Here is a 14,233-nt window from a genome sequence, read left to right as displayed (position 1 = left end):
TTTATTTATTATTTAACCATCATAAATAATAAATAAATTGACGGTTTCTACACATAATAAATCGTACCATACTAATAACCAAACATGACTTAGCCCAATAACCAAAATACTTTAGTGGATCACTTTATCAATTGGGTTCTGAATAAACAATAGCCCAAACACATTATTTATATATATTAGTCCAATAAATCTAACAATCTCCCACTTGGACAATATATATAATTACATGTGTTCATCTTTATGCGCAAATAATGTGGCTATCATAATTTAAAGTCACTCCAAATCAATCTCGTCCATTAATCATATCAACATTGAACCAAAGCGGTTTAATTACATTAGTTCGTAATTCAACCCATCAATGATCACGAATATCAATATAATTAAATGACATAGATCATAGTACGGATGTGTAGCATAGAAATGACATCCAGTGTGATCCATCATGTCAACTTCTAACTGGTCCCTAATGAGATCAAAATTTTCTATAAACAGAGTGTAACAAAATTCTTTATTATCCATAAACTGCAGTAATCAATAAGTCTTTATAACATACATATATATAGAAAAAAACTCCCACTAAATCTGAATATCTTCAAATAACATAACACCCATTTGAGCAGTATGCTCCAAAAAGACCTTGGGTGGTAATCCCTTAGTTAGCGGATCCGCAATCATAGAGTTTGTACCAATATGTTCTATATATAAATGACCACTCTGAACTCTTTCTTTAACAACTAGGAACTTGATGTCAATGTGCTTTGACTTAGTTGAACTCCTATTGTTGTTCGAATACATGACTGCTGATTTATTGTCACAGAATAACTTTAGTGGTCTTTCAATTCCTTTCACAATCTTTAGCCCAGTGACAAAATTCCGCAGCCATATTCCATGATTGGATGCCTCATGACATGCTATAAATTCAGCGGCCATAGTGGAAGAAGAAATGAGTGTTTGTTTAACACTTTTCCATGAGATTGCTCCTCCAGCAAGCATGAAGATATAACCTGAAGTGGATCTCCGACTGTCTTGGCATCCAGCAAAATCCGAATCTGAATATCCAACGATCTCCAGTTGGTCCGATTTCTTATATGTGAGCATGTAGTCTTTAGTTCTTTTCAAATAACGCATAACCCGCTTGACTGTTACCCAGTGATCCATACCAGGGTTACTCAGATATCTGCCTAACATTCCGACAATGTATGCCAAATCTGGTCGAGTACAGACTTGTGCATACATCAAACTTCCTACTGCAGATGCATAAGGAATTTTCTGCATTTCTTTAACTTCAAGATCATTCTTAGGACATTGTTAAAGACAAAATTTGTCTCCTTTAACAACGGGGGTGTTTCCTGATTTACAATCCCGCATGCCATATCTCTTTAGTACATTTTCAATGTAACTCTTTTGTGACAATCCAAGTATACCTCGAGAACGATCTCGATGTATCTGAATTCCTAATACAAAAGAGGCATCACCAAGATCTTTCATTTCAAACTTAGTTGAAAGAAATCTTTTAGTTTCATGCAGTAAGCCTGTATCATTGCTAGCGAGCAATATATCATCAACATATAAAATCAGAAAAATATGTCTGCTCCCACTAAATTTGTGGTATACACAATCATCAATTAAATTACTCTCAAAACCAAACGAGATAATAATTTCATGAAATTTGTGATACCATTGACGAGAAGCTTGCTTGAGACCATATATGGATTTCTTTAGTTTACAAACCATTTTGTTTGGATCTCCCACCACAAAATTTTCTGGTTGGTTCATAAAAATTGTTTCATCAATGTTTCCATTTAGAAACGCAGTCTTAACATCCATTTGGTGTAGCTCAAGATCAAAATGCGCCACTAATGCCATGATCGTCCTAAAAGAGTCCTTTGTCGAAACAGGGGAAAAGGTTTCTGTAAAATCAATACCTTCCCTCTGAGTGAAACCCTTTGCAACAAGACGTGCCTTATATCTTTCTACATCACCCTTTGAATCCTTTTTGGTTTTAAATATCCATTTACAACCAATAGGTTTCGCACCTTCAGGTAATGAGACTAGATCCCAAACGTCATTGTCTTCCATAGATTTAATTTCTTCATTCATGGCAATAATCCATTTATGAGAATTAGAACTATGCATTGCTTGATGTAAGTTGATAGGATCATCTTCCATCATTTCAACGCTATCTTCATGTTCTTGGAGAAATACAATATAGTCATCCGAAATAGCATTTCTCCTTTCTCTTGTGGATCTCCGTAATGGCATTTGTTCTTGAGGTTGTTGAGTTTGTTCTTCAGGAATGTTTACCTCATTTTCAATGGGAAGATTTGTATTATTGTCTTGAAGTTCTGGAATTACTTCTTGATTAATATCATAAATAAATTCATGATTATCATCAGTAGCAATTATAGGAATTTGAACAAATTCCTCTTCAAAAACAAATTCCTTAGTATTTCTCCCCTCAAACTCAATATCCTCAAAGAACACTGCATTTCCCGTCTCAAAAATAGTTATGTTCGTGGGAACAAAAAACTTATAACCCCTTGATTTCTCAGAATATCCAATAAAGTAACAACTAACTGTTTTGGAGTCCAATTTCTTTTCATGAGGCTTATAAGGCCTTGCTTCTGCTGGACATCCCCAAATATGAAAATGCTTTAGGACTGGCTTTTTACCGGTCCAAAGCTCATAAGGAGTTTTAGTTGTTGCTTTAGTTGGAACTCTATTGAGAATATATGCTGCAGTCTTTATTGCTTCTCCCCAGAGAGATTCCGGTAAAGTAGAATGAGAAATCATGCTTCTTACCATATCTTTAAGAGTTCTGTTTCGTCTCTCAGATACACCATTCATGCGAGAAGAACATAGCATAGTGTATTGAGGTACAATTCCACATTCCTCTAGGAATTTAGCAAATGGTCCTGGACGTTGTTCTCCTGATCCATCATATCGACCATAGTATTCACCACCACGGTCAAATCTGATAGCTTTAATTCTTTTACCAAGCTGATTTTCTACTTCAGCTTTGTATGCCTTAAACACGTCCAGTGCTTGGGACTTCTCACTAATGAGATAAAGGTAGCCATATCTTGAATAATCATCTATGAACAAAATAAAATATCGTTGACCATTCCAAGAAGCCGTAGGGAATGGCCCACAAATATCAGTATGAATGAGTTCTAAGACGTCTGTAGTTCTGTTGGCACCCAATTTCCTTACGTTTGTTTGCTTTCCCTTAATACATCCAATACAAACCTCAAAATTGGAAAAATCAAGAGAATCAAGAATTCCATCATTTACAAGCCTTTCAATTCTGTGTTTAGATATATGACCTAAACGCTTGTGCCAAATTGATGTAGAATTTTCAGTTGTTAATTTTCTTTTAGTATCGCGATTACTTGTATGCAAAGTTTCATTATATGAGGCAATTGTATCAAGTAAATATAGATTATCATAAACTGACAAAGAACCATTTGCAATAATATTTGAATTTAAAGAAAGACTAAACTAACCATTTCCAAATGAACAATAATAGCCAAATTTGTCCAAAACGGAAATAGAAACGAAATTCCGTCTAAAAGACGGTACAACAAAAGTGTCTTTCAAATCCAAATAAAAACCAGTTCTTAATAATAATCTAAAATTCCCAATAGCCTCAACTTCAACTGATTTTCCATTGCCCACAAAAATGAATCTTTCATCATCACTTGGCTTTCGGCAGCTCAGGCAACCCTGCATAGAAACACTAATGTGAGTAGTAGCACCAGAATCTACCCACCAAGTGTGACTCGGTACTGAAGTTAAATTAACCTCAGAGCAAACTAAAGTAAGAGATTCACCTTTCTTTGCACGCCATGCGTGATATTTAGTGCAGTCCCTCTTCAAGTGTGTGGATTGCTGACAAAAGAAACAACTAAATTCCTCATTTTCTTTAGTTTGTTGTTTCTTTTGCACGGGACCACCTGCAGCTTCTTTAGGGTTCTTCCTTTTATTCTTTTTATCTCTGAAATTACTTCCTGAAGCCAAATGAGCACTTTCAGTCCGATCTTGCTTCAATCTCTCTTCTTCTTGCACACAATATGAAATTAACTCATTAAGAGTCCATTTCTCCTTCTGACAGTTATAATTGACCTTAAACTGATTAAATTGTGCAGGAAGAGAGATCAAAACCAAATAAACGAGCAATTCATCAAAAAGCTCTAACTTTAGTGCTTTTAGTTTTGAAGCAAGGTGAGACATTTCCATTATGTACTCCCTTATGTTTCCTTTTCCCTTATACTTCATTGAGGTCAAATTCGCAAGAAGCGTGCTTGTTTCAGCCTTATCGTTTTTTGCAAAACGTTTCTCAATTTCCTCAATGAATTCCTTAGCATTAGTGACTTCAGAGATATCACCCCTAAACGTTTCTGGAATTCCTCGCTTAATGATCATTAGACACATGCGATTTGATCTTTCCCATTTTTCAAGGTCCTATTTTTCAACAAGGGAACCTTGATCCGTAATAATGGGTCGATCAATCCTAAGCGCAAGGTCTAGATCCAAACACCCGAGGATAATCAAAACATTATCCTTCCAATCCTTAAAGTTATTTCCATTCAGTATAGGAATAGAATTGACATTGGCAGATATTGTATATGCGGAAGCATTAACTGAAATTAAACAAAAAATACTATGAACACATTTTTTTTTACATCTTGATTAATAAATTCACATTGAGATTTTTCCATCAACAAAAAAAAATAGCTAGCACAACATTAGTATTTAGTCTTTGGACAGAAATATTAACTTGTAAGTGATATTTTGTGCAATGATCAAATACTGACAATAAATCCTGTCAAACAATGATTCTATCTTTGGATTGAATTATTGTTCACATGGAACAGAATAATCGTCACATATTCATCATCACAAGTACTTCTGTAATTCGGCCCGACAATATTAATCTATCTTTGGACCGATATAATATCCGCATGAATTACAGACGTATTTATCATTTAAAATCTATATACCGAATCAACATTCACAAGATAGATTACTTTGGTAATATGTTGTTTCAATTGATTAGTTAGAATAATAAACTCCTTAAATCTCAAAAGCCGAATTGAATTTATTAATTAAATTCTTAATTCCTTAAATTCTTAATTATTTTCTTAATATTATTATGAAAAAGGTATATAACTCGTATATATATTTTAAATATAATTCTTTTAAAAATATATATATATATATATAATTCTTTAATTATATTTTTTTATGTTCCAAATAAATAAATATATATCACATATGATTAACTATTTTATATATATTCAATAATATATATCGGTTACAGTTTTATGTAAATATATATTTAATAATATATATATCCTTAATTAGAGTTCAATAATATATATCTGTTACAGTTTTCTGTAAATACATATATTTAATAATATATATATATCCTTAATTACTTAATTAGAGTTACAGTTTTCTGTAAATACATATATTTAATAATATATATATATCCTTAATTACTTAATTAGAGGTTATAAAATACTATTTTATATATATTCAATAATATATATCGGTTACAGTTTTCTGTAAATACATATATTTAATAATATATATATCCTTAATTAGAGTTCAATAATATATATCGGTTATATATTTCCTTAATTGAGGTTATATGATTTATTTATAATAAAATCTTTATTTATTAAATAAATAATTAAATTTTTGAACTTTTCAAAACTTAATCTTTAATTTATTATTTAAATAATAAATTAAAGATTTACAGAAAATAATAATAACCACAAACCCAAAAAATCATTCTTCTTCAAATCATCTTTACTACGATAACCCAAAAAATCATTCTTCTTCAAATCATCTTTACTAGATATCTTAATTCATGATTTAATCATAATATGATATCATAAAAAAAAATCTTAATATCAACAAACTAACATAGAGATTGGCTCTGATACCAATTGTAGGAATTTTCTTTAGTCCTAAATTCATGATTCTAAACAAATACATATTAGATTTCTTTTCTTTCAGGTTTTAATCTATAATCTTATAGATCGATAATATCTAACATGGATGAATCACAATCCTAATACAAAAATTTCTCTATGTCCATAAGTTGATTAAACAAGCGGAAGCGTACCTGAATTAATGATGAAAATCTTTGAGTTTGGGTTTGCTCTTCCAATTCTACAAGCGGTTTTCTCCCTTCTTCTCTCTTACGATGGAGGTTAATGAGAAAATGAAAACTGGCTACTTGTGAATCGGGGAACCACAACCCTTTTATATTTATTTATTTATTTATTATTTAACCATCATAAATAATAAATAAATTGACGGTTTCTACACATAATAAATCGTACCATACTAATAACCAAACATGACTTAGCCCAATAACCAAAATACTTTAGTGGATCACTTTATCAATTGGGTTCTGAATAGACAATAGCCCAAACACATTATTTATATATATTAGTCCAATAAATCTAACAGTAAGTTCATATTTCATTCTATCAATATCAAAACTTAACACTAACACTAACAATATAAAATATATTATGGTCAGAATTAAATTTAAAACTCTACCCAATTAATAAATGAAATTGTTTTATGTGTGACTAATTAATATATAAATCAGGTACTGGTCTTCGAAGAAGAAAAGAAGGCCAAGCATGATAGAAGAGGGTCAATCAGACTAGCCAAGTTGACTGCCTGGAAACCAGTCAAGTCCAGTCCAGTCGAGTCGAAGTCGACATGGATTCAGGCAAGTCATCCTTGGCTACCAAACTGACTCTCCACATTCATGTAAGGCCTCTCAACTACAACTAATTGTTCTTTCATATTGTGAGGCAAATATTTGACTATGCACTCTCCATTTTTATAGCCTGAAGGATCGATGAAGTTATGGGCTAGAGAATAATATCAGAACCAAATAAATAAATATATATAAATCTCCATTCATTGACTCTCATTGCAGTGTCATGAGTACCCATGCATGATGAATAAGTAATGAATATATGCCCACTTTATAATGTAGAAAGGATATTATTTGAGTTTTAAGTATTTTCCCTTTCTCAAAGTAATGATCACATTTCATCTACTAGTGATCAGAACAGACCAAGCTAATTAATACCTAAAACTTCATTGTTAACCTTGAAAGAAACTAAATTAGAAACGCATGATATTACTAAATTAATAAATAAATTAAAGATGACCCATACATGCAAGTAGTAATTACTCTCAACCAACAACAAGCCCATAAATATTCTTGGTGATCTTCATGGGCATATATTGACTTATTGTTTCCAGCGCTCAATATCTTATTATTTCACTTTCAGAATAATCTCTAAATTTGGCCTACTTTACTTTGACTTTTGATTTGTGGACAATGTTGAGAATCTTGACATTTATGCAAGCAAGTGAATAAGTTCTTTGCCATATCAACTCTTGTCCCTTAACATATATGATGAAATTCAAGGCCCCCCTTTTGCCCTTGTCTTTTGGTTCTGTGGGCAGTAAATGAATAATATTCACCTTATGATTTTCATGGAATTTTAAAGTAGTGTTGGTGCATATATTCTAAATCATTTGTGTAAATTCATCATACAAACACACACATATATAGATAGATAGATAGATAGAAAAATCTTTGGAGTACTAGTTGATCGATTTCCTCTTCAAACCTTTATAGTTGGATGAACAACCGAGTCAACCTAGTTCATTTTTGTTTTCACTTAAAACATCTCAACTTAAATTAGCATATATAGTTATTCTAATCTAATTGTACTGTGATCATCTTTTGACCAGGTGTGCTGTCATCTTTTAGAGTTTGTTCCATGGATAAAGTGAACAATCTGATATCTTCCTTCCCAACTTCCATTGCAACTAGCTCATGTGCAGCTACCCATTCATAAAAACTTCTTCAATCCTCCATGAAAATACTATCATTTAAATGTTACTTATTGTGAAAAAAGAAGTGCCTATTTACATTGATGTATAATCTTTCATCTCCATATTTGGTTATAATTTGTTCCCATATTTGTCACCTTTATTTTTTTTTCTCACAATTACAGAACTGAAATTCGGTCACTATATTAAAAAAAATACAAAACCTTAAATATCAAAATATTTGGGAGAGCTCCTCCTATAATATATGTTAATTAAAAAAATATTCAAACAGATATAAATCATATAATGCTTTTAAGGCTGCAGAGTATATTAGCACTTTTTACCTCAACAATTAATCAAACAATAGTTAAATTTACTCAGGCCGGCCCATGGAAAGCCTACGAGACCTCGCCTCTGCAGCCCAATATGAAAATCTCCGTATTTGTAATTTTATTTTATTTTTATGTTATTTGAATAATTCATATCTTGGATTTTATTGTTTTTAACGAGTTAAATCATATCTTTGTGATCTTTAGATACATATAGATCCGAGATATTTTTGATTGATGATAAATGTTTCAAATTTGTGTATACTACTTACCAAAATAAACATTTTATGTAATATTATTAATGATCTAACCAGCCACAAAATTCATTAGTTAATTAGTTAATTAGTAGTTCCTGATATAATTAGTATTACAAGTCCATTTATCTTTGGAGGAATTGGTGTAATAATTTTTATCAAATTTTTAGTGTCTTTTACATCCAATGTTTCTTTGTTTTGAAACTTATCATTGATCTCCTTAACCTCATTTACAACTTCTATTTATTAGGCAAAGAAGATATAAGGGTGATTTGAAGTGGAACATCATATGGAGTTGCACAAACTATATATAAGATGTCTATCTTATTCCAGTGAGGATCGACCTTTCTCGATTAGAATTTCCTCTCGAAAATAAAAACATTACTCTTGTAGAAGTAATTGAGTGTGTTTGGACTTACACAAGTGTTCATTAATGAACTTGATGTGGAAAACACTACTCTAGTAGATGTGTTGGGTGTGTTTGGATGAATGAATTTGACATTGAAAACACTATTCTAGTAGATGTATTGGGCGTGTAGTCCAAACACAAAGTGCTATTAATGAATTTGACGGGGAAAATACTATTCTAGAAAATGTATTGGTTGTGTTTGAACTTCACGCAATTACTCATTAATGAACTTGGCGTCGTTATTCTTGTTAAACCTAAAAGTGAAACTACTAGTGGTTTCAAACACACGCAATATTTTCGTATAATTGACCTATTCTTTCTTATTAAACCTAAACAAGGTTTAACTGTAATGGTAATTAACAACAAATTGAATTTGTAAAAGAAAAATTAACCATTAGTTTGTCTTTATTGCTAAATACCTCGCCACTTATAAACATGAAACTAACTTTGCACATCAACAACTCAACTACTAATACAAAATTAGTAAAAATGCGATTTTACTAAACCTAAACAAGGTTTAATTGTAATGATAATTAACAACAAATTGAATTTGTAAAAGAAAAATCAACCATTAGTTTGGCTTTTATTGTTAAATGTCTCGCCACTTATAACCGAAAAATGTTGAAACTAACTTTGCACATCAACTACTCAACTACTAATACAAAATTAGTAAAAATGTGATTTTGAAAAGAAAAATCCAATGGACCACTTGATAATATTGAGAAAGAACACACATGTATCCAAATCATTCTTTCGAAGCTTGGGGAAAGAAATTCTCTTATTTTTCCATGAATTTTCAAATAGCAGATAATTAGATTCCAAAATTTGTGAATATATCTTTCTGATAAATAATATGCACAACTTGATAATTATTAGTTAAAGGTATATTATCAAAAGTTTTTATATATATATATATAGGTGTTGGGAGTACCATTTGAATTGCTTATTTCGGGAATTATTATTTTTTAAATGACTGTTTTACCCCTTCATGTGAGCGCATGTGAGCGGGAACATAGGAAGAAGATCTATCAAATCAAGATCTAGATGTCTGACTAGATTGTTTTTGTCCAGATGTGAGTCTTGGATCTCAATGACATGTGTTTTTGTTTGGTATGAAATTTGATTTTCTCCCCCAATCACATGAATAATAATATATGGTTTTATCATTTTTAGGACAAATCAGCAATATGAAAACTTTCCAAAGTTACCATTTGAATTATATATAAAAAAAAAAAAAACAGTAATAAATATTATAAAAATAACTAGATCAATTGTGCCACAATCATAGTAAACAAGTACAATATAAGCACAAATTACATATCAAGATTTGTGCAACTACCAACACAATTTATGTATCCCCATCATCATAATAAGTTGTACGATAACACCCTCCTATAGGAATACTTAATTTCATTTTCTTAACTAAAACACAAGTTTCATCACCAAGAAAGCCTGCCCTTTTAAGTCTTGCTAGATCATCTTCATATTTCCCCACAACCCAACAAACTTCTTTTCATCTTTGATATAATAAGTTGCTCCTAATGATTCTTCAATCTGTCAAGATCACCATATATAATATAATTAGGTCCAACAAAAAAAAGTTAAGATTGATAGACCCAACTCTAATAATTGAAACTACTTCAAAGGAAACCGATGATATATTATAAAGTTTTACCCCATTACCGTCTCAATAGAATTCCTAGGAAGTTTAAATGAGATATTTGTCTTTCCTTGTCAAACAAAAATGAAAGAATGAGAGAAAAAAATGTACAAAATTGCACAAAAAGAAAGAAAAATAAAATGAAATATATACTTACGGTTGTCATCTCTAGGTTTATAATCAGCTCTGCCGGATTAGTGTCGGATTAGTGTCGGAGCAGATAGGCCGATTAAATTAAGGATCGTTAACAATTTTTTATTTGTATATTTATTAATTTTTGTAAATGATCCATGTATATTATTTTCATATTTTTTATATTTTCTCAGATATTATGTTTGAGTCATTATATATGCTTTAATTATATATTCTATCACTTTTATTATGCATATACTATTTAAAATAAATAAATGTATATTATATTTTATCATTATAAAACTTAATCAATATTTTAAAAATGAGACATATTCACATATACAAGTGTTTATTATTTATTTTGTTTTGTTTTATGATGTACAAAATATTAAAAATTAAATACATAGGATAAGGGTTAAGTATATAATGGACCATTTAAAAAAAATAAGGTTTAAATCTATACAAACACAAAATATAGTAAGACCTAAACTGTTAGGTAACAAAAATGTATACTATCACAATCGAGAATGTAAGATAATTAATTGAACTAGCATGTATCCCGTGCATTTGCACGAGTAATAATATAAAAAAGCGTGAAAAAAATATTACGATAAAATTTTATGGGCGGGTCAACCCACAATCCGACCCAAGTATCAATTTACTCTCACATATATCCAAATTAACCACAGTTCTCGACCCGGCAATCCGGACACTTTAAAAATTAAGCATCATTATATATATATATATATATATATATATATATATATATATATATATATATATTAGTTAGTTAAAAAGTTGAACTTATATGGTTAAAATGTCACGCGTTTATCAAATTTTGGATTGAATTCAAAACATAAAGTGTTATTAGCCTAGTTGGTTAAAAGGTTGTACTTGTTTTGTTAGGTTGCAAGTTTGAACCATACATATAGTATTTTTAATTTTATTTTTAACCGTTTTAAGTTTATGGGCGGGTCAACCCACAATTCGACCCAAGTATTCATTTACTCTCACATATATCCAAATTAACCACAGCTCTCGACCCGGCAATCCGGACACTTTAAAAATTAAGCATCATTATATATATATATATTTGTAATATATGGATTTTTAGACCAACTTTTTATCAATTAAATGTATACTATCATTTTTTTTTCAAAAGTGATTTGAGGGTTGGAATTAAGTGATTGTTGACTAACCTCATAATAAACAATTTCAAAACTTAGGACTTGTTCTCTTTGGGTTTTATAAAAACCCAAACCAAATCAATTTTTCAATCAATCATTTCTCACCAATCACATCACTCATTTCATTAACCAAAATACTAAAATACCCTTTAATTTTAATTATTATTTTATATTTTATTTATATATATCAATACCCTTTAAGTTTTTTTACCAAAAATAATCATTACTTCCTCAAAATTATCACCAATCATTTAATTTTTCACTCTCTTGGTTTTTCAAAAAACCTTTAACTCGAAAACCAAACCGAAAACCGAATTCATTTTTATTATTTATTTTTATTATATATTATATAACTTATTACATATTATATAATAAATTATCATGGGCCTCCTACTAGATCCTTACATTAAATCCATAATCCCTCATTCATTTTCCATTTCTCTAGCTGTTCACACCTTTCAACCGCCGTATATTGTCGTCGTCGACACTGTTTTACTTTTGTCGTTCAATTATCGAATATATATTGGTGTTAGTCACTAAGCTAAGTTTGCGTGATTTATATTTTTTTATTAATTTAAGTAGATAAGATCTCTTTAATAACTTATTTATTTTGTTAAATCTTTTAAAAAAAATTATCTTATGGGTAGGTGATATATATTTGGTTTAAACCGAATATCCGACCGAATTCGAACCGAATTCGAATTTACCGAATTCGAATAAACCGAATTCGAATTTATTCAAATCGGTTCGGTTTTCGAATTTGCTTAAAAAAAATAAAAATTCGAAGAACCCAAACCGAAAACTCGAATAACTCGAAAACCGAACCGATGAACACCCTACGAACAAGGCCATAGCTGTTCAATATCAAATCGAATTGAGATTTTATATTTTTTTATTTTTTTTTTACTTTTCATTGTTATTTTGTATGACTTTCTATTTTGGGATTCATAACTGTTATGAAAAAAAAATTATAATTTGTATGATATAAGTGAGTACAAGTATATTATTATTACCATTGCATGTCTTGTTTCGATGTCATTGAGGTTAAGTGTTTGAACAATTTTTGTGTTTTCTAATGAGGTTTTGTGTTTCACGGTGGTAGATGAGAATAATAATTATCGCAGGATATTTTAAAATTGAGAAAAAAATTAAAACTAAAAAGATTTTTGTCGTATCCTTATAATGATCGACCTAGAATCTCGCAAAGAAGTTGAGGCATAATTTGTGCAGATGTTAAAGACCGAAAAAATTGTTAGTGCAAATGATAGGATAACATCTTATAATGTTCAACCCGCCAACAAAATATATTTATGGTCAAATCAAATCAAGCAGACTTGAGAAAATACACATGGATAGAAAGTAAACTTACCAAATTTATAACATTAATTATGCTTATAAAAAAAAATTTAAAAAGTCCAAGAATTCTCCTTAAAGGAAGACAACGCAGAATGTCCCCTTCTGATCTCCTAGATTAGGTATACAAAAACCAAAACAAAAAAACATGGTAAACCTATATATACACACATATATATATAACTCATTTCTTCTTTTTAATATGATTTCTAGTTGTAAATAAAATAGTGATATATTTTAAATTGTGTACCTCTTGTCAATTGATCAAAACTATTTGTTAAATACCATGTAAAATTGAAGTGGCACAAAAGAAGTGGAACCGAGTTCATCAAAAACACGCAAAAAGAACATAAATGTGTTCTGAATTAATTCTTCAAAGTAAAGTTTGTGTTGAGATATTCTCTAATCGTCCTCCCTGCAAAAGAGAATTTAAAGATGTTTTAGTCTTACATATCAAATAATATCTAAATGCAACATTAAGACAATATTTAACCAATGACAACATTTTCGGTCATAATCATTAAGTAATTGTAGTTTTTGTTATTATCATTACATATATAAATTTTCGAAATTAAAACTAATTCGAAAAAGGCAGCATAAATCTTAACATTAGATCAGAAATACCGGCTAAAATCTGAACATTAAATAAAAAACGCCGCAAAAATTGTAACATTAGCTGCAGGCAAAAATCCCTCTATACTAGTTACGAAATTGACTTAACTTTTTTTTTTTTGTTTTTTTTTTTTTGTAAAGACGCATATCTTCATAGATTTTGAGTGAAACAAAAACCTTTTGGTTTTAAATTCATATATAAAAAATAATAAAATACTGAAAATGAGTAATTCATGGTGTTCTGAATTTTTACACCATTGATATATTGTCACCCCATTTATAAGTTCCCCTTGACAAGGAAATAATCTAGGTTTCACAACTACTTTTATAAGGCCTTGTTGGCTTTAATTTTTATTTTTGTTTAAACATAAGTACATAACTCAATTCCCTCTTTCACCGATTTCATTATTCAATCA

General features: G+C 30.0%; 1 protein-coding gene across 1 annotated transcript; it reads right to left on the bottom strand.

Annotated features, from left to right (window-relative positions):
• Positions 1–576: 576 nt before the first annotated feature.
• On the bottom strand, positions 577–1,275 carry LOC124916193 (secreted RxLR effector protein 161-like). Its single transcript, XM_047456923.1, has one exon. It carries the CDS (start codon positions 1,273–1,275, stop codon positions 577–579), a length of 699 nt encoding a protein of 232 aa, XP_047312879.1.
• Positions 1,276–14,233: the final 12,958 nt, after the last annotated feature.

This window comes from Impatiens glandulifera, chromosome 9 (assembly GCF_907164915.1).
Source record: "Impatiens glandulifera chromosome 9, dImpGla2.1, whole genome shotgun sequence".
Classification (NCBI taxonomy): Eukaryota; Viridiplantae; Streptophyta; class Magnoliopsida; order Ericales; family Balsaminaceae; genus Impatiens; species Impatiens glandulifera.
The sequence above is the reverse complement of the archived record's forward strand: the minus strand, read 5'-3'. Positions and strand labels throughout refer to the sequence as shown.

What these genes read in the sequence shown, in the direction of transcription:
- LOC124916193 (XM_047456923.1), bottom strand. Translation starts at nt 1,275, where the DNA reads ATGCAGAAAATTCCTTATGCATCTGCAGTAGGAAGTTTGATGTATGCA.